General features: G+C 44.1%; 1 protein-coding gene across 9 annotated transcripts in view; it reads left to right on the forward strand.

The window, feature by feature from the left end:
• The window catches only part of KIAA0319L (KIAA0319 like), a 123,275-nt gene that overhangs the window by 93,420 nt on the left and 10,190 nt on the right, over positions 1-19,665 (forward strand). For 5 of the 9 annotated variants that reach the window (XM_082415491.1, XM_082415494.1, XM_082415492.1 and 2 more), the window contains exons 9-19: positions 689-821; positions 3,877-4,105; positions 5,293-5,416; positions 6,164-6,296; positions 8,053-8,201; positions 9,924-10,075; positions 10,443-10,581; positions 12,126-12,285; positions 17,369-17,511; positions 18,360-18,482; positions 19,212-19,302. In XM_082415491.1, coding sequence (XP_082271617.1) covers positions 689-821; positions 3,877-4,105; positions 5,293-5,416; positions 6,164-6,296; positions 8,053-8,201; positions 9,924-10,075; positions 10,443-10,581; positions 12,126-12,285; positions 17,369-17,511; positions 18,360-18,482; positions 19,212-19,302 — 1,576 coding nt within the window. Of the gene's footprint in view, positions 1-688; positions 822-3,876; positions 4,106-5,292; positions 5,417-6,163; positions 6,297-8,052; positions 8,202-9,923; positions 10,076-10,442; positions 10,582-12,125; positions 12,286-17,368; positions 17,512-18,359; positions 18,483-19,211; positions 19,303-19,665 lie in introns of those variants that run through there. The other 4 variants (XR_014251387.1, XM_082415495.1, XR_014251386.1 and 1 more) reach the window with 4 other exon arrangements.

Here is a 19,665-nt window from a genome sequence, read left to right on the forward strand (position 1 = left end):
TGTACTTGTTTTCAATCTCTATTGCTGACCATTTAGATTATTTTTGACTTGCTATTACAAATAACGTTATCGTGAATAATCTTGTAAGCATGACATTTAACACAAATATTAAATGTCCTACAGATACACAACACAAGTGCAAGTATATCTGAAGGATTAAATTCTTAGAAGAGGAATTGCAGGGACAAAGATAAATTTTCCCAAATTGCTCCTTATAGATGTTGTATCAATTTATGCTTCCACTATGACTTATGAGGGGGCCTCTTTCCCCACACTTTTACCCACATAATGTGTTGTGAAACTTTGGTGTTTTCCAATTTGAGAGGTTAAAAAAATGCTATCGCAAGTGTAATTTAAATTTGCATTTCTTTTTTAAGTGAGGTTGAGTATCTTTTCATGTGTTTAAGACCTTTTGATTCTCCTTTTTTTATACATATACTTAATACAGTAATGTTTTAACCAGAGGTTGCCTGTGTTGGAGTCCTTGGAAAACTACGCAGTGGAATATTCATAGAGAGGCAGAATGACCCAATAATCTGAGGGAAGAAACACTCTGGAGAGATAGTCTGTAATTTCATGAAGTTTTCCTAGCCTCAAATCTCTGGGTAGTTGCCCTGGTTTGTGTAAACTGGATAAGTGCTAAGACCCAGTGCTCTCATGCTGTAACTGATATTTCTTTATGTTCAAGAAAGCACGGATGATGATAAAATCGTCCAGTACCATTGGGAAGAACTTAAGGGACCTCTGAGAGAAGAGAAGATTTCTGAAGATACGGCCATATTAAAACTAACTAAGCTCGTCCCTGGGAACTACACTTTCAGGTAAATCTGGATCCTTCAAGTTTACCATAGGCCATTTTTTTCCCCTTGTGGGTTTTACATTCTTATAGGAGTCACTCTGACAGATGTCAAATTCCCCGTAGAGTTGGCTGATAATATAGCCTTTGGTTCTACTGGTTCTTTGAGCCATGTTGTAACTGTGGTCACAATAGTGATAACTTTTTAGGGCAAAGGTCCTTGCATAATAGATCAGGATCCACACAGCTAATCCTTCTCAAAGCCTTATTTGGCATATATCCAAACCTTTTTTTAGAATTTCTGTCATTAAGTGAAAGGGCCCATCTTCCTTTGCCTTTTCTCTGGAAAAATCTAGAAGGAATCTACTCTCATCTCTCCCCTTTGGGAAATGCTTCCTCAACTTAGGATATATCCAAATCTTTACTTTTGACTTAGTGGTTTATTTGAATATGATTTGTAGCATCTTTCTCTGTTGGGGCTTTTCAGAGAATTTGATTCAAAGTCAGTTCTTTTGGGAACTAGTGTTGATATACTAGACTGTGATTAATGAGTGTGAGGCTGACCCTAGAGTAATCCTCCTTATACTTGCATTATTCATTGTAGGCTACGAAGCACTCGTACGTGTCACGCAAACACCATATGTACACTATACCATCCTCATTTTACATCTGAGAAAAATGAGGCTCGGTGTATTTACTAACTTCTCTGAGGTCACACAGCTAGAGCTGAAATGCAGATTTTCTAATCCCCAAGTCAGGACTCATTCTACTCTGCTCCTTGACTTGGCCTATATATATTTTGTTTATGCTTCCTTGAATGCCCTTCTCAATCTGTTGGGACTCCGCCTATCTTTAAGGACCTCCTCAGTTTTCTGTGAGGCTCTCTGAGATCCCTCCAGAGAGGAGAGGGTATGTCCCTCCTCTTTCCCTGTTGCACTCAGTGCCTCTATGTGGTGCCTGCCATGGTGCAACGGCTTGTTCATGGGTATCTGTCTTCCCCACTGGATCTGAGATTAATCACGTTTTAGACACTACCAGAGACGCAGCAAGGAATGTCCTAGCACAGCACCTACCATATAAATAAATATACAAGTTCTGACTTAGCAGCCCTCTCATTGACTCAAGACTTCAAGTGAATGAAGGGTAGCTGCCATCACAACAAGGTAGAAGCCTTCTCACTGAGTTAAAATGGAAATGTGAGTTGGTTTTCGCCTTGGATTTCTAATATAGGAATTTTAACATTTATGGAATTTAGCCTGGGCGATGATGATCCGTTTTGAAATAGTAACAATAATAGCTGCTGCTTCTTGAACATTTACTGTTTTAAGTACTGTTCTGAGCTCTTTGCACGCAGTAGCTCATTTAACCCTTGTACCTGATATTATAATGGCTCTTATTTTACAGATTAGGAAATATAGTCACAGAGAGGTTAAGTAACTTGCCCAAGGTCACACAGGTTGTATGATTCCAGAGTCTGAGCTTTTAACCACAATGTTAACCTAGAGCGTTTTGGGTGAATGGGATATTGGGTGCAGTTCTTTTTTTCTAAGCCTCAGTCCATGAAATGATGGGATTGGGTTTGATTAGCATTAAGGTCCAATCTGTTTGATTCCACTTACCTTTTCCTCTCCCCTGCTTTTACATGGCAGTGGCCTCTTTCCCCAGCCCTGTGGTCAGCTGCTGTTTGGTTCCAGAACTTTTGCGTGCAAGCCAGGGACTGTCTGAGGTGAAAGTCAGCGTAATGGGCAGCTGCCATTTTGCCATCTGTCTATAACTTGCTTTTGTTCTGAAATAGGAGACAAATAAGACATGTTAAAAAATAAAAAATAAAAAACTGAAAACAGAGAAACTGGAAGGAGAGGAAAACTTCTGTGGATTTTTCTTTTTCAGATGTTTGCTGATTTGCACATGTCTGTGTGTCTGATGTTTTTGTGTTCTTTTTCTAAAGGCTGTAATATCAGAAGTCCCCTTAAGACCATAGGTAAAAAGTGAGATTGTGGGATAAAAACCCCACAGATGTCTGGCTCTTTCTGTGGCTGGTTGTGAGATTTAAACAAACGACATGTCTTTTATATGCTTTTCCTCTTTCTGTCAGCAAAATGGAAGCAGCCCAAACCTCCTTGCTTGCTTATGCTCACATTTTGAGGTGGCAAGAGAAGCTTTAGGCTGTTCAGCTGGAAGGCATCATTTAGGTAGAAGCCTGCTCTTACAAATGAACATTTTTTTTTTCTCTTGCAAATTCTTTTTCACACTGGCACAAACTGTGGGATGCTTGCGTAGGAGAATTCATTTCCATCTCAGGCTCCTATCTTACTGGAGCTAGCCCTCCTGGTCCATCCTAGAGGCTGTCTGCCCAGGAAGTCCATTCTTGTGCTGTGTACACAGCCAAAACAGGATGATGGGAGGAGAGCCTGCTGCAGTCAGAGCTTGCTTTATTTAGTGTAGCGTCTTTGAACCCCATAGGAATAGTGGCCAGGGATTATTGCTTCTTAAGACTTGGTTCTGGGCTTTGGAGTCAGAGAACTGGGCTTGCATCTTGGCTCACTGTTTAGCTCTCGGCAGGTTTCTTACCTCTCTAATGCTTCTATAATAGTGAGGTTGATGATACGTATTCTATATGATTGTTGTGAGGGCCAGATCAGACAATGCTTATTTATAAAGGTCCCAGCCACAGACACATTCAGGCAGCAGAGTGAAATGGTGCTAGAGATATATTGTCTAGATTTAGATCCTGACTCCACTATTTTCAAGCTTTCAAGCTTGGGCAAGTTACTTTACCTCTTTTTGCCTCGGTCTCCTCATATGTATAAGGAGTAAAATGGGAATAGTACTTTATAGAGCTGTTGTGAGGATTGAATGAGATATAAAGTGCTTAGAACAGTGCCTGGCACACAGTAAACCCTCAGTCAGTGTTAGCTTCTAGTATTATTCTAACTTTCCAAAAACAATGGGTTAGAATTGGTTACCGATTGGTAATCCTGCTACATTGGTATTTTTTAGCCTTGATTTTCATTTCCTCCATGTTTATTCCTCTTTCTTTAAGACCATCCCTGATTGCATTCCTCTCTCTTTCCTGATAGCTTGACTGTAGTAGACTCTGATGGAGCTACCAACTCTACCACTGCAAGCCTGACAGTGAACAAGGCTGTGGATTACCCCCCAGTGGCCAATGCAGGCCCTAACCAAGTGATCACCCTGCCCCAAAACTCCATCACCCTCTTTGGGAATCAGAGCACTGATGATCACGGCATCACCAGCTATGAGTGGTCACTCAGCCCAAACAGCAAAGGGAAAGTGATGGAGATGCAGGTAGGAGGGAATAGTTTCTGTCTTTTCTTGCCCAGGGAATTAGAGCTGCTGGACTGGGTCACCCATCCAAGGCTTATTTTTCTCCATCTTAATAACCAAAGTCAGATTAGTGAATAGAACATTTGAATTTTTTAAAAAATCTAGAAAGATTAAGGGGCCTTTAGTTAACATATTAGCAAAAACCTTATCTTAAATGTTTAGTATTAGAGGAAAAGACTGGTAGCTGCTCTAGGATAATTTCAGGGAGTCAAATTCTTTAGAAGCTACAAGGGTGCAAATTTTTTTTTTAATTAATTTTTATCGGAGTATAGTTGCTTTAAAATGTGTTAGTTTCTGCTGAAGGGTGCAGAAACTAACACAGTGAGCTCTATTACAAATTGGAGGAGATTGCCTGACTAGATGGTGAGCATCTTCTCTCTGGAGGTATTTAAGAAGAGACTAGATCTGTCACCAGGCAGGTAACATAAGTAAATGAAGAAAACTGGATGGGGACTGTGGCAAACCGGAGGGCGTAAGCCCTGACCAAAGGGGTCCGCAGCCCTCCAGTCAGGCTGGTTGTTGCCACGCTGGAGTATCGTCCCCGTGTTGCTAGGTCCTCCAGCTTTTCAAGACAAGACAGAAACCTAGACTTCTATGTGAAATTTTCCAACTTTTAAGAACCCTAAGGCCAAATAAAATGTCTGCAAGGTATTAGGTTAGGTTTCTCCGCTGTTGCAGAATCTGTACAGACCTGTAAGGGCACGCACAGCATTACAAAGCATCTTGAGTCGTTGCTGCCATGTTTTATCGAGGCAGCTTTGTTAGGATCACGCTGTGTGGCTTCAGTAGGAAGAACATTGTTTTGTAAATTGTGTTATTTTTCTGTATGTTCATGGTTTTCTTTCTGCTTGGGTCATAGAAATGGATCTTGATTATCTCTGCACATTTTCCTGTACTCGCCTACCTTGTGAGAGCTCTGACTTTATTTGAAACTGTTGCTGTGTCAGAGGGTTATTTCCTTGAAGGGTGAAACTTTTAACAAGATGTCCCACAGTGTCTGATTGAGCATTCAGTAATTATGTTGAATTGGGAGGTAATGGCCCACTACCAACCTAGGTTTAGAAAACTGGGTAAACCATTTAGACCAGAGTAGGACTTCTTGTATGATGTGATTCCGGGAGCCCACTTGTCTGTATTTATATACCCAGGGTGTTAGAACACCGACCCTGCAGCTGTCTGCCATGCAAGAAGGAGACTATACTTACCAACTCACAGTGACTGACACAATAGGACAGCAGGCCACCGCTCAAGTGACTGTTATTGTGCAGCCTGGTAAGTTCTAACCTTGTGGTGCAGGCTCTTCTGTTGGCTGGTCCCTTGGCCCTTGTGGGGAGAAGAGGGCTTGGGTTCTGAGCTCTATGAGGGTGGAAGTGGGAGTTACCAATCCACCAAGCCCCTGGCAGCTGCTATTGTCCATTCCCCTAGTGCTTTCTTCATAGCTAGAGAGAAGGAGTATTTCACAGCCTCGCTTGTGCCCTTGCTCTTGGCTAGTTATTGTGCCTTCAAGGGGAGCTAGCAGATAGAGTCTCTGCCAGCTCAAATCTTACTATGTCCTATTTTTTTTCTTTTTTTGGCTGCGGCTTGCAGTATCTCACTTCCCCGACCAGGGATTGAACCCGGACCACAGCAGTGAAAGCGCCGAATCCTAACCACTAGACCACCAGGGAACTCCTCCCACCATGTCCTTTAAGGGCCAGCTTAAAACCCACTTCCTCAAGAAAGCCCTACCTTATCTTTCAGACCCTCTCATTTGAACTCCTATAGCATTATACTTCAGATTTAGCATGGAACTGTAGCTTCATTATATTCTTCCATGTTGCTTCAGAGTTGTTTTATGCGTTTCAGTCTTATATTCTTCATGCGAGCTCCCTGACCATACCCTTACCTCACACAGTATCTGACAGTTCTATGAGTGGAGAGGCAGAGTCCTTGAGGCTTCCAGAACATATGTCCCAATTGGTTCCTCTCCTTTCCCAGCGGGACTGCCTGCTTTTGAACTCCAAGTCTCTTGTCTTCTAGAAAACAACAAGCCTCCACAGGCAGATGCAGGTCCAGATAAAGAGCTGACCCTTCCCATGGATAGCACAACCCTGGATGGCAGCAAAAGCTCAGATGATCAGAAAATTATCTCATATCTCTGGGAAAAAACACAGTGAGTATTGACACAAAATCCTTATGTATGCAAGGGCTCCAGACCTTTGAAGAGCAAGGTTTTATTTGCTTTTAAGAGTTTACTTTCTCTTATTAGCTTATCCAAGGGGGATTACTGAGAAAGAAATATCTGCAATCCCAAACTTCAACTCTAAGAAAAATATAATTTTTGTAAGAAAAAAAAAAAGAATGCTTACCATTAGCTGTCCCCAGGTAGTACTTTGTGGTCCTGGTGCTTTTACAGGTACAATCCATTTGCTGAAATGCATAGTTTAATTACACTTGAGAGGCAGGATGGAAGGGGTAATGGAGCAGAAAAATACTGTTGCTCAAAATTAATTGGGTAAGGCTGTCAGGGGGATGGGACAGAGCAGCTCTTGAGAAGAATTGAAAATTCATCTCCAAAATGAAAGCATTACTCTGTTATTGTTTCCTTGAAGATACCATATACCATTTATGTCAGCCAGAGGCCAAAGGCAATAACCAAAATAATACTAATTAAATTGGAATTACCTAATCGAACCATTCCTGGTTCTCACAGTTTCTTTCAGCTCCTTTAAAGCATAACAAATGGAACTCAGATTATATGCAGGATCCCACAGGAAGCAATTCCAAGGAAAGAGTTAAAAGCATTCCCAATTTCCAAAGGTAGCAACCATAGGACAGACTGGGTTTTTTGTTTTTGCTTTTGTTTTTGACTAGGATGTTAGAGATGGGTGGGGAGGGGCTGTAATTTGACTTGTAAAAGCACTTGACTTACGATTAGTGAGTTGGATTCTAGAAATGATTTTCCTTAGCTTTCGTTTCTATCTTTTGGAGAACCTAATTTTCCTCAACCCAGCATGTTTTAATTATAACTGTTTATTGAAGATACAGCAGATAAACCTTTCAGTTGAGTTTTATTAGTGTTTACAGCAGAAATAATCCTTAGCATAGTTTCTTGGAGGAGAATCTGTTCAAGGGGGTGCTGCTAGGGTCAGGGTTATACATTTAAACAGCAAAACAAAACAGAGCAAAACCTGGGAGTCTACAGGTTTCTCTGGTTGTCCTGCAGTGTCAAGAAAAGCTCCGAGGCATTTTGACCCTTGAGCAGAAGGGCTTTCTGGTACATGTGCAGTGTTGTGCCTACACACTGGCCCAGAGCTCGCTCACCTGCTGCAGCGTGAGGCCACGGGGGAGAAGGAAAGCTACGGGGCATCCTGGGTCCTCTGTGGCCCCTGTCCAGGAGCTGGAGGGAGTTTTGCCTGTAGAACTGCTAAGAAGAGGATGGTTTTTCCCGGAGAGTTCCTCTGTAGCTTTGGCCCACTTCCTTTCCCTGACTTTTCAGCAAGAGGGAGTTTGGCATGTGATTAAGAAATGCATTTTGCTTCTTTTCTGGCAAGAGCTGAACCAACCACTGGGCCAGAAATGCTTTTCAGAAACATCACTCTTAAATCATTCTTTTGATCAGAGACCTGCTCAGAGCACTTTCTTCCTTTTACTGGAGCAGCAAAGAGTTTGAATGTTCTAGAAGCTCTTACAAAGGATAAGGCTAGATGTGTTTGAAAGCTGGTGAATGGAATTTTCTGATCAGCAGGTAGCCTGTATTTTGGGGCCAAATGACACTCTGTCCAAATGGAATATTTTTAAACATGCCCTCTCAAGGTGTGAGAAACAATAGTTCATGTCTTAGCTGAGGCAATAATTGTCTGCTCCTGCGGGGACAGGAGAGCAGTAGACAGGTACAACTCCACCCTCTGGTTTCTCTCTTTGTCCAGGGGACCTGACGGGGTACAGCTTGAGAATGCTAACAGCAGTGTCGCCACTGTGACTGGGCTGCAAGTGGGAACCTACGTGTTCACCTTGACCGTCAAGGATGAGAGGAACCTGCAAAGCCAGAGCTCTGTGAATGTCATTGTCAAAGAAGGTACCTCACTGCCTTGGGTTGGTGCAGCAGCCTCTGGGTCAGATAACTGAAGAATGCATCATCTCTTGTTTGGTTGCAGAAACTGATTAGAGACAAAGTAGGGAAGGAAGTTAGAGGTTAGGGTAGCTGTTAGTTGCTTTTCTACAACAGCCTTTGAGTGAGTGACTTTTTTTTTTTTTTTTAATAAATTTTATTTATTTATTTTTGGCTGTGTTGGGTCTTCGTTTCTGTGTGAGGGCTTTCTCTAGTTGCGGCGAGCAGGAGCCACTCTTCATCGCGGTGCGCGGGCCTCTCACTATCGCGGCCTCTCTTGTTGCGGAGCACAAGCTCCAGACGCACAGGCTCAGTAGGTGTGGCCCACGGGCCCAGTTGCTCCGCGGCATGTGGGATCTTCCCGGTCCAGGGCTCAAACCCGTGTCCCCTGCATGGGCAGGCAGATTCTCAACCACTGCGCCACCAGGGAAGCCCTCGACTTTTAAGGTGAATTTTAACTTCTTGTTTTCCCTCCCTTCCTTCTCAGTTGAATAGGGAAAGAATTAAGATTTTTTTCCTTTGTATTTTTTTATAAATAAATTTATTAATATACTTATTTTTGGCTGCCTTGGGTCTTCGTTGCTGTGTGTGGGCTTTCTCTAGTTGCAGCCAGCGGGGGCTACTCTTCATTGCAGTGCGCAGGCTTCTCACTGCGGTGGCTTCTCTTGTTGCGGAGCATAGGCTCTAGGCACGCGGGCTTCAGTAGTTGCGGCACTTGGGCTCAGTAGTTGTGGCTCACGGGCTCTAGAGCGCAGGCTCAGTAGTTGTGGCGCACGGGCTTACTTGCTCCGTGGCATGTGAGATCTACCTGGACCAGGGCTCGAACCCGTGTCCCCTGCATTGGTAGGCGGATTCTTAACCACTGCGCCATCAGGGAAGCCCTGTATTTTTATTTTGCCTCTGCTGCTGGGGTTTCTGTGACTCTCCTGCTGGCTACAGTGACACCTGCTGTCAGACCTTAGAATGACTGCCCTGCACTGTAGCTTCCTATGCGCATCCTAGGAGCATGCACGCTGAGGCCAACCTGAACACAAGTGGATTGGCCTTGCTCTGGTTTGCAGGCACAGTGATCAGTGACGGTCTTGGGAGAGGTCTATAAGCTGATGGTAGGAAAAACTATCAGATATGCAGGTGATCCCCAAACACAGTATACTGAACTCAGTGAGTAGAGAGCACACACTGAGTACACAGAGCTGCAGGTGGGGCCCAGAATAAGAAAAGTGTCGCTCTTCTTTTTCTCTATTAAAGTGCTAAGGAAGGAGTCAAAAAAGATGTTCAGAGAATAACATTTTCAGCCATATTTTGAAGATAATTTGTGGTATCAGCTGATGAAACCTGAACTTCAGGGCTTTAATCCACCTTAGGCCTTCGTTTCCAATCATCATATATCCCCAAGCAGAGAAATGGATTCCTTTGGGGGAGGCTGCTATGAGAATACAAGAGGAAACTATACTTGTCCCTTCTACTGTACTGATGTCAGGGGAACATTTCTCTGGGTGGGACTGGAGCCTCAGGACCTGTGGCACTGGTGGCGTTAACTCTACACTGTTAGTTGCTGGCATGGATAAGCACTTAAAACAGTTCTCCATTTAAGATAATTTTGAAGTTTAATTTCCTTATAAGCATCACGAGAAGCATTTCTTCTTTTTCTGAATGTTACATTTTTTTCCATGGTTTCTCTTTGTTTAGAAATGAACAAACCACCTACAGCCAAGATAACTGGGAATGTGGTAATTACCTTGCCCACAGACACGGCAGAGCTGGACGGCTCCAAGTCCTCAGATGACAAGGGGATAGTCAACTACCTCTGGACTCGAGACGAGGGGAGCCCAGCTGCAGGGGTGAGTGTGCCAGCAGGTGGAGAGCTACACAGGTCAATGTGGTGCGATGAGGAGAGGAGGCTGAGCTAAACACTCCAGTACCTGTTTTAACCAAGTGGTCTCTTATGTCAAACCTGGATTGTGCTCTGAAATCCAGGGAGGTTAAATGACTTGCTTAGGGTCACCCCTCAAGCTAGTGTGGAACAGAATGTGATTCTTTTCCCTGATTCTGGTTGCTGTGGGCTGTAGTGCCATCATAGAGCAGGAACTGCCCCGAGTCAAAGCCGTCTAGCCCAGAGGGGACTTAGTTATGACAGATGCAACAGCTGATTCCACGAAAGGAGTGTGGTTTTGTTCTGCCACACAGCCATGTCGTTCAACCCCACAGGAGGTGTTAAATCACTCTGACCACCACCCTGTCCTCTTTCTTTCCAACCTGGTCGAGGGAACCTACACATTTCACCTGAAAGTGACTGATGCGAAGGGTGAGAGTGACACAGGCCGGACCACTGTGGAGGTGAAACCTGGTGAGTTCATTTAGTGAGGGGTTGGAGTGGAATTACTGGATCAGCCTAGCAGGGCCTCGATCTTGAGACCCTTCCCCCAGCATGGACAGAGCCAGATGGCATATCCAGCTTTAAAAAAATCTAGAACCCCCAAGCTAAGAACTCCTTAGAGACTTTCTGTTCCAACAAGACCTCTCCTACCCACGCAGAAATATGGACCTCCCCCTACTTAGCTCAGATGGAGAAACAGAAACTCAGAGAGGGCAGGGCTTGCTCAGCTTCACACAGCAGTTGTGTCAGAGCCAGGCCTTTGGGCCCGTACTCCAGCACTTTCTCCTCTACGTGTGACTGATGAGAGAGGACTCAGTGTGCTTTGGGAATCTGAGCACAGGAATAACTTGAGTCATGATGTCTTATCAGCACCCAGCTGCAGAAAATGATTTATTTTTGTAAGTTGAGCCTCAGGCTTTATCTGACAACCCCCAGGGAAGGTAAAGTAACTGGCATCCTTTACATTTTTAAGATTTGCAGAAATAAAATTTCTTTCTTAAATAGAACCATGTTTTTGTTTTGTATCGAGGCTAATTTGGTAATAGGGAGGAAGTGAGTACAGGGTGAGGTAGAGCTTTATAAATTCCTGAACAACTGATGAGAAGGTACTAACTTTAAACCTACTCTTTATTATCTAGGCCAAGCTAATGTACAGATGTCTTGGATGGGAAGGGATCTTGGCAGGTCTTCCAGTCCTTGTCCTACCTCTCGGAAGGACAACAGCCAAGACACTGTAAAGTCTCTTCTGTGTTTAAAATCAGATCACAGATAGTCTACTAATTATATAAATTATACATCAGGACAGGCAAATGGTGCATCCAAGTATGTGAATAGGTATTCTGAATAGTCACTTTTAACTTGCAAGTGTAGAATAGTCTTTAGGACTTAATCAAAAGTGTAAAGCACAATGGTCTTATAGTTCTAGAGTTGTAAAAACATCGTCCAGTTGTGATGTTGTTTTAAGGAAATCCTTGTTTCTTGGCCGCCTGTATTTCCTTTGTGTTTATGGTTTTCAACACTGTAGGGCAGATGCATTCCCATAAGATTGTTGAGATGGAAAATTTCCCTCCCATTGTTGTAGACAAAGTACAGCAAGTTACTGAAAATCAGATTGGATCAGGAGAGATTGCTAGATACCTGCCACTTGGCCTGGAGAGTTCAGCAAAGCCAACTGGGCAGAGACTTTTAAAATAAACCTTGAAGTGTTTCTCTGTTCCCCACTTCCTTCACTAAACCCCATCACTTCGGCCTGGTCCCCAGCACATGTGTGGTAATTGCCAGGTTGGTGTAGAGACCAGGAATGCTTCTGAAGCTCTCCAAGCCAGCCCCAGATTGCTGGGGACGAGGACAAAGCAATGGGGAATTCACTGTTGTTCCTTTCCATTTTGAAGGAGGGCAGTTGCATTTCTGAATGCTCTCACCACATTCTCTCCTGGGCCAGAGCACATGCACAGTGGCAGGTCTATGTTAACTCTCCTACTTCTAAAGCCATGACTGATCCACATGCTTTCCAGATCCCAGGAAAAACAACCTGGTGGAGATCATCTTGGATGTCAACGTCAGTCAGCTGACTGAGAGGCTGAAGGGGATGTTCATCCGCCAGATTGGGGTCCTCCTGGGGGTGCTGGATTCCGACATCATTGTGCAAAAGATTCAGCCGTACACGGAGCAGAGGTAGCTGGGCAATGAATCGGGGGAGAAAAGGAAAGACCAGGGGGTCCCCTGGGCTTCTTGACTGAGCTGAGAAATAGTGTGGGTAGGTAGAGAAGGGTGGGCTCTCTGACCAGGAACCACTCATGGTGTTCATTTTTTTAATGAAGAAGAAATGTACTCTTCTAGTACAGGTAATGGGCTCTGTACTAGACACTGCAGCAGGGTGCAAGGTCAGAAGAGGTCTATGATGTTTGAAGACCATAGTCTAGTAGGGGAGATAATCAAGTTAACATATAGCATCAGTACAGGGTGAATTTGACAGAATAAGTGCTATTGTAAGCAGATAGTGTAGGGGTTCCCCAGGGAAAGAGAACCAGGCATGGCTTTCTTGACGTAAGCAAAGCCATTTTTGGCCTAAGCCATTTTGTGACCTAAGCCTGGCCACAGTACTTGCCCTTGAACAGGTCTCAGTAATGAATGATCTTAAGGGAAAAAAAAAAGTCAGGAACAGGGAGTTCCCTGGTGGTTTAGTGGTTAGGATTCCAGGCTTTCACTGCCTTGGCCCTGGTTCAATCCCTGGTTGGGGAACTGAGGTCCCACAAGCCGCATAGTGTGGCCAAAACAAAACAAAACAAAACAAAACAAAAAAGAATGCAGGAACAAATGACTCTTTTCAGGCAAGAGAAGTAACAATAGCAAAAATAGTAAATCAGTTGTAAAGACTCCCAGTTCTGTTTCAGTGGTAAAGGTAGCCTGAAGTACTCGACAACCAGATCAACTGGAACCTAAGGAATGATGATATCGACCTTTTCTGACCCTCATGACCCTCAGCTAAAGCTTGGACTCTGTTGACTTTTGTCCCAATTCTATGCTGAATTCTCCTCTGCTCAAGCCCCTTCACGAATATGCATGTACCCTGAGCTTAAAGCTTCCGCAGTTTTGCTGCTCACGGAGACACTGCTTTGGGAAAGATCCCGGTGTTCTCTTTACTTGCCGCAAGTGATAAAAGTCTTCCTTCTCCTCGTTTTTGGCTTGGTTGTGTCTTTTGGCTCAACACCACGTAGAGAACCCAGTTTTCAGGTAACACAATCATGGAGACACAGGCAAGGGCGATTAATTCTTCCAGGAGGGTTGAGGTAGTCCAAAGATTTTCCAGAAGTAAAACTTGCACTGATCAAGCATAGAAGGACTAGGAGGAAATTCAGAATAGGGGAACAGCATGAGCAATGGTCCTGTGGTACGAAAGTATGGAGTTTCCTCTGGAAGAAGTCCTGGGGTTCAGAGCATTTACTGGGCCCTAGGATATGGGGGACAATAAGGCTGGCTCTGTAGACTGAGAACAGTCATAAGCAAGCCAAGCAGTTTAGTTTTAATACTTTGGATAGGAGGACTCGAGTTAGTTGGTTTTATATGTGTGAATTTTTTGTTTGTTTTGTTTTTGAAGCAAGGATATTAGATTTTTTTTTTCCTTAGGGAGATCGGTAGTGTGGAGGCTAGAGTAAAATAGGGAGAGATCAGGACATCCCTTGCAGTCCATTTGTTAAGACGCCGCGCTTCCACTGCAGGGAGTGCAGGTTCAATCCCTGGTCTGGGGAACTAAGATCCCGCATGGCACACAGCAGGGAACTAAGATCCCACAGGCTGCACGGCTCGGCCAAAAAAAAAAAAAAAAAAAAAACAGTAGGGAGAGACCAAAGGCTGGGAGACCAATCAGGACGCTTTTGGACTAGTCTAGTAAAAAAGGTGATAACACCTGAATTGAGGTAGTGGCAGTGGAAATGGCAGAAGAGAAGAGGAAATTAAAAGAAATTCAGAGGTAAATCAGTAGGACTTGGTGACCTTTGTGGAATGAAAGTGAGTGAGCCATCAAATATAAGAATTTTTGTTTGGATGCCTAGATAGATGGTGAATGCCATTAACAGACTAGGGATACAAAAGGAACCAGTTTCAAAGAAAAGATAATGAGTTCAGTTTTGACTGTTTTATTTGGGGTATCTTATGGGTTACATAGGGACAGGTAGTAGCACGTATAGGCTGGAACTTGAGGTGGAAGGAACGGCCTGAGATAGGGAGTCACTACATACAGGCGGGAATTAAGGCCATGAGGACGGATGAGTCACACTGGGGAGTGTCAAGAGGGTTGAGGACAGAGCTCTGGAGGACATCAATATTTAAGGGGGAGGCAAGGAAAGAAGGGCCAGCAAAGGAAACTAAGAAACAGTCGTCAGAGAGATGGGAGGAAAACCAGGTGGGAGCGGTCTGCTGGCAGTTAAGGGACAAGCTGGCAGTAAGGGGGGCTGCCAAAGGATTCAGGTGCTATAGAGACAGATGTGGTGAGCACGCAGAACAGGCTTTTGGGTTTGTAGTTAGTAGATCATCAGAACTATAGTGAGATCATTTTACTTAGATGCTGGGAGAAAATTTTTTTCATAGTTTGAGGATACAGAGATGGTAAGTATAATGCCTCTTTGAAGAGGCTGGTGTTGAAAACAGTATGGGAGACAAGCTCAGAAGAACACCTTTTAAAGATAGGAAATACTTGAACATTTTTATAGACTGAGGGGAAGGTGCAGAGGAAAGGTAGATGGTGGAGACTGGGGAGGCGGGTTATAAATGGAGGTAGGTCTGGGGCGCTGGCTGTGGGCAGAGCAGGAGCAGGACTTTCCCTGGAGGTAGGAGGAAAGGAGGGAAGATGTGCTATTATGGGTGAATTCAGAAGTAGAGAAGGGTGAAATTTGAGAGTATTAGTACCAACGTCCTGTTTTTTCTCTGAAACTGGAGGCAAGGCCATCTGCTTTGAGGAGGTGAGAATGAGGTGGGCAGCCTGAGGAAAGTGGTAAAGGTTGAGAACAGCAGCTCCAGGAAAGGATGCTGGCTTTGAGCAATATTGGGGTCTCAACCAAGGTTAGAGACATGAGGTGAGAGCAGCGATTCCCAACTCCAGCTGCATAATAGTATCACCTGGAGCTTTTATGAACATACCATTACCCAAGCCTCACCCCCACAGATTATGATTCAGTTGGTCTGGAGTGAGGTCTGGGCACCTAAAATTTTAAAACTCCCCAGGGAATCTAATATGCAGTCAGGGTTCACTGGGTCAGAGACAGCATGATGTTTAGGACTTTCTTTTTAACCTCTGCTCAGCAGCCTGGGAATAGGAAAAGGGAAGGTGGCTGCTGGGATCGATCAAGCTGGTGGGAATTGGCTGGGACAAAACAGTGGAAGACACTAGCGAGAGTGCGGGTAAGAGCATTGCGGAAGGGTTTGCTTGCACACTTGCCGTCACTGCATCTGGGACACGAGGAAGAGAGAAGCATCGCAGTGACTCTGGGTTTCGGGCTTGGCCTAGATTGGCTTAGCTGAGGAATTCAGGAGGAAGATATGATTGGAGGGAGATAGTGTATTACAGTGGGAAAGAGCATGGGCCTCACACCTGGCAGACCTGGCTTCTGAGCCCTGCTCTGTTAGTGGCAGCTTTGTGACAGTGGGCAGATTACTGCGCCTCTCCAAACCCGTTCTTCACTTATAAAAATGCTAGCACCCATATTACAGGGTTGTTGAAGATTACATAAGATAATGTTTGTGTAGTCTCTAACACATAATGAGTTAGTGTTTATTATAAGTTTATTTTGGAACATTTTGGATTTGAGATGCTTGTGGAAGATCTGGTATAGATATTCTAGCAAGCATTTGCAGATACAGATTTGGTCACTCAGGAGGGACATAGGAAGAGGAGACAAAGATTTGAGGGTTATTTGTATATAGACAGAAATTGAAACTGTAAGCATGAATTAGGTAACTAGGAGAAAATATGAGAAATGACCACATATTTCTTTAAATGAATTTTTATTGAAGTATAGTTGCTTTACAGTGTTGTGTTAGTTTCTGCTATACAGCAAAGTGAAGCAGTTATACATATACATATATCCACTCTTTTTTAGATTTCCTTCCCATTTAGGTCACCACAGAACAGTGAGTAGAGTTCCCTGTGCTATATAGTAGGTTCTCATTAGTTATCTGTTTTATATGTAGTAGTGTATATATGAGAAATGACCACAAATCTTTCATGGAAAAGGTTTGTTTCTTGATTCTGGAGTTTATAATACCCCATTGTTAGCCTCACTATGCAGCAAGCTTTTAAAAGTCTTTTAGGACAGGGCTTCCCAAACTTTCATGTCAATCCACCCATAGAAAATGATGCTGTTTATATGGCACTTTGGGATAAATAGACAATTATACTGGAAGCAGCTGGTCCAGGGCCTCTGGGATACCCAGGTCCCACCCAGCCACCCTGTGTGCTGTGGGGATCAATACCTGGGGCTCACCTATAAACCCAGTGTGACCCACTGATTGGGAAAGTTCAGTTTGTGAGACTAACACGGAATCACGAAGCAGGCTGCCAAAAATGGAGACCAAGACAGAGAGAACAGATTTTGTGCCACCCAGAAGTGAGTTCAGACATGGTCTACCTTGGACAGAAATTGACGGTCAGAAAGCAAACAGATTCTGGGCCTAGAATAACATAATCTTGCACCGGCCACACCATTGTGTAGGGTCTTTATTGTTGCTGTCATAGTAATGATCATTTTGGCTATGTTTTGACCTATGGATAATGCTTTGATGCTGTCCAACAATTTATATTTTACAAAGCACTGTGGTTTGTCTTACAGATAACTCAGGCACAAACCCAACAGCACCACACTCTTAGCTGTTAAAAGGCTAACAGCAGGGATGTACCCATAACCAAATCCCCATTTTTCTGGCCTCCAGTTACCTTTTGGAATAGGTCTTCTTGTTAGTTGGGGCAGCTTAGGCCTTTTCTGAAAGCATAGGCTTTAGAGTCAGACATATCAGGGTTGGGATCTGGCTCTGCCATAATTAACTGTGTGACCTTGGGCAAGTTACTTAACCCCTCTGAGCCCCAATGTTGTCCTCTATAAAATGGAGATGATGCTGATGACCCCTTTCTCACGGGCTTCCTGTGAGAGGATGTGTATGACACTTAGCACAGGGTCTGGCACAAACAGAAGGCACTTAGCAAATGATAGCTACTGCTATCGTGTTGGCAGCTTCAGCTCATTCATACTGTTGCGTGTCTCTGCAGCACCAAGATGGTATTTTTTGTTCAAAATGAGCCTCCTCACCAGATCTTCAAAGGCCATGAGGTGGCAGTGATGCTCAAGAGTGAGCTGCGGAAGCAAAAGGCAGACTTTCTGATATTCAGAGCCCTGGAAATCAATACTGTCAGTGAGTAATTCTGGGAAGTCGGGAATGAGAGTCCACCCAGTGTCCACAGCTCACCTGTCAGTCCCTGCTGTCCTTGGGCTTCATTTCCTGTTCTCTGGGAACAAGGAGATAATCACTTGCCTCAACTACCATTTTTTTTTGAAAGAGTCTCGACTCGTTGCAGAGCTTCTTAACCTTCCATGGGCCCCTGAGATGGCATTCAGAGGGGCTGTGAGTTTGAATGGGAAAAAAATTACATCTTTATTTTCACGAACCTCTAACTGAAATTTATTGTTTTCCTCAATCATGAAGGTAGGCAAGAAACTTCAGTTAGTATTAACAGAACATGTGACTTTAAGGCAATAGAAATCTCAGATAATTTTGTATCATACTACATAATGAAATAGCATTTTTACTCATCACCACTTCAAAATTATGACAGTTGTTAGACACACTTCTAGATCTTGTTACTTAATATTTTAATAAAGACACATATTATTTTAAAGTTTTGTATTCTTAAATACTTCAAAAACATGTATAGTATAATTGCCTTCCTTTGTAATACTATGTGTTTTATTTTGGCAATTATTCAGAGAAGGGGGTCTGTGGGACATGAAAGATTAAGAACTGCTGATGTGGAGAAACAGCAAGTAAAAACAATCTGGAGCCTTTCTAACTGCTCCAGTTTTATCCATGATGATAATAATGGGCACTGTGTCCAGCTATAACGGTTCTTGGGGCAGGTCTCCAGGAAATGTCATCACAGGCCATTGAGCAGGGGATCCCTTCGTATCTTCATGGGCACTGGAATTTGGTCAACCCCCGGCTCTGACTCCCGTTGACTTTTTTCCCTTTCCTGCTACTTTCAGCATGCCAGTTGAACTGTTCTGACCATGGCCACTGTGATTCATTCACCAAACGCTGTATCTGTGACCCTTTTTGGATGGAGAATTTCATCAAGGTGCAGCTGAGGGATGGAGATAGCAACTGTGGTGAGTTTTCTGCTTGGAACTGTGCCAGCTGATTTGGCGTTGAATGTGGCTCTGAGTTGAGTGGGTGGGTGTCGGTGTTTCCAAGGCAGATGAGCAAAAGCAAGGAGAAGAACTTTGCGTATTTTCTGTTTGCAGAGGACTTTTACTTCCTTCCTCCACACTCGCTCAAGGTTAGAGGAAAGCTCTGAAGCAGTTTTTTGTTTTTGTTTTTGTTTTTTTTTGGCCTCGCAGCACAGCTTGCGGGATGTTAGTTGCCTAGTTCCCCGACCATGGATGGAACCTGGGCCCTGGCAGTGAAAGCGCTGAGTCCTAACCACTGGGCTGCCAGGGAATTTCCCTGAAGCAGTTGTTTAAGAAGAAACAAGCTTAAATCAAACCAACTACAAAATGCAGCCTAAATCAGACGAGCTGCAAGGCCTCCTGTCTTTTTGGAGTGCCTACTCTGGCCCCATGGAAGCCCATAGGTTTCCATTCCCCCCTTTCCCTCTGTTAAAGCTCCTTACAACCTGCCCCACTGCCCCAGGGTCTCAGAGCACCAGCTAGAAAACAGGGGCAATTCATAAGGTTTAAAGTTTCAGCTGCCTTTAACTCCAAAGTCTCACCTTCCCTGGGGAGCCCCAGGGGCCTCCTTGTTTACAGAGCGAAGCCATCTCCTGCCCAAGGTGGGCAGCCCAGACCTCCCTTATAGCCTCTCTCTTCACTGCCCTAATATTTTGTTTCTCTTGGCAGAGTGGAGCGTGTTATATGTTATCATTGCTTCCTTTGTCATTGTTGTTGCCTTGGGAATCCTCTCCTGGACTGTGATCTGTTGTTGTAAGAGGTAAGATGGACTTTGCCTGGAAGTTTGTTCAGGCTTCTAATTACATATTTATTCATTAGAGAGGTATCTGGCACCTTCTACATTGAGGGCGCTGCGTCCTGGGTTTCTTCCCTTCCCGTCACTGTTACATGCCATGGCCCACCCACGGCATGCACAGAAAAGTTCTCCTTACCTCTGACACTCCTGAGGGCAGAAGCACACTCCTTTAGGCTGAGAGGCTGTCACTGCAGTGATTTGCCACCTGGAAAACGTGGCTGTGGCTGGAGTGGGAGTGGGAGGGCCTGGGGTGTGGACCTGGCTCTTATCTCTAGGGTGTGTGGCCTTTAATACTCCACACCTCAGCCTCACCACCTTAGCACATGG

The sequence above is a fragment of the Balaenoptera physalus genome (genome assembly GCF_965194825.1).
Source record: "Balaenoptera physalus genome assembly, chromosome: 1".
NCBI classification, from domain to species: Eukaryota; Metazoa; Chordata; class Mammalia; order Artiodactyla; family Balaenopteridae; genus Balaenoptera; species Balaenoptera physalus.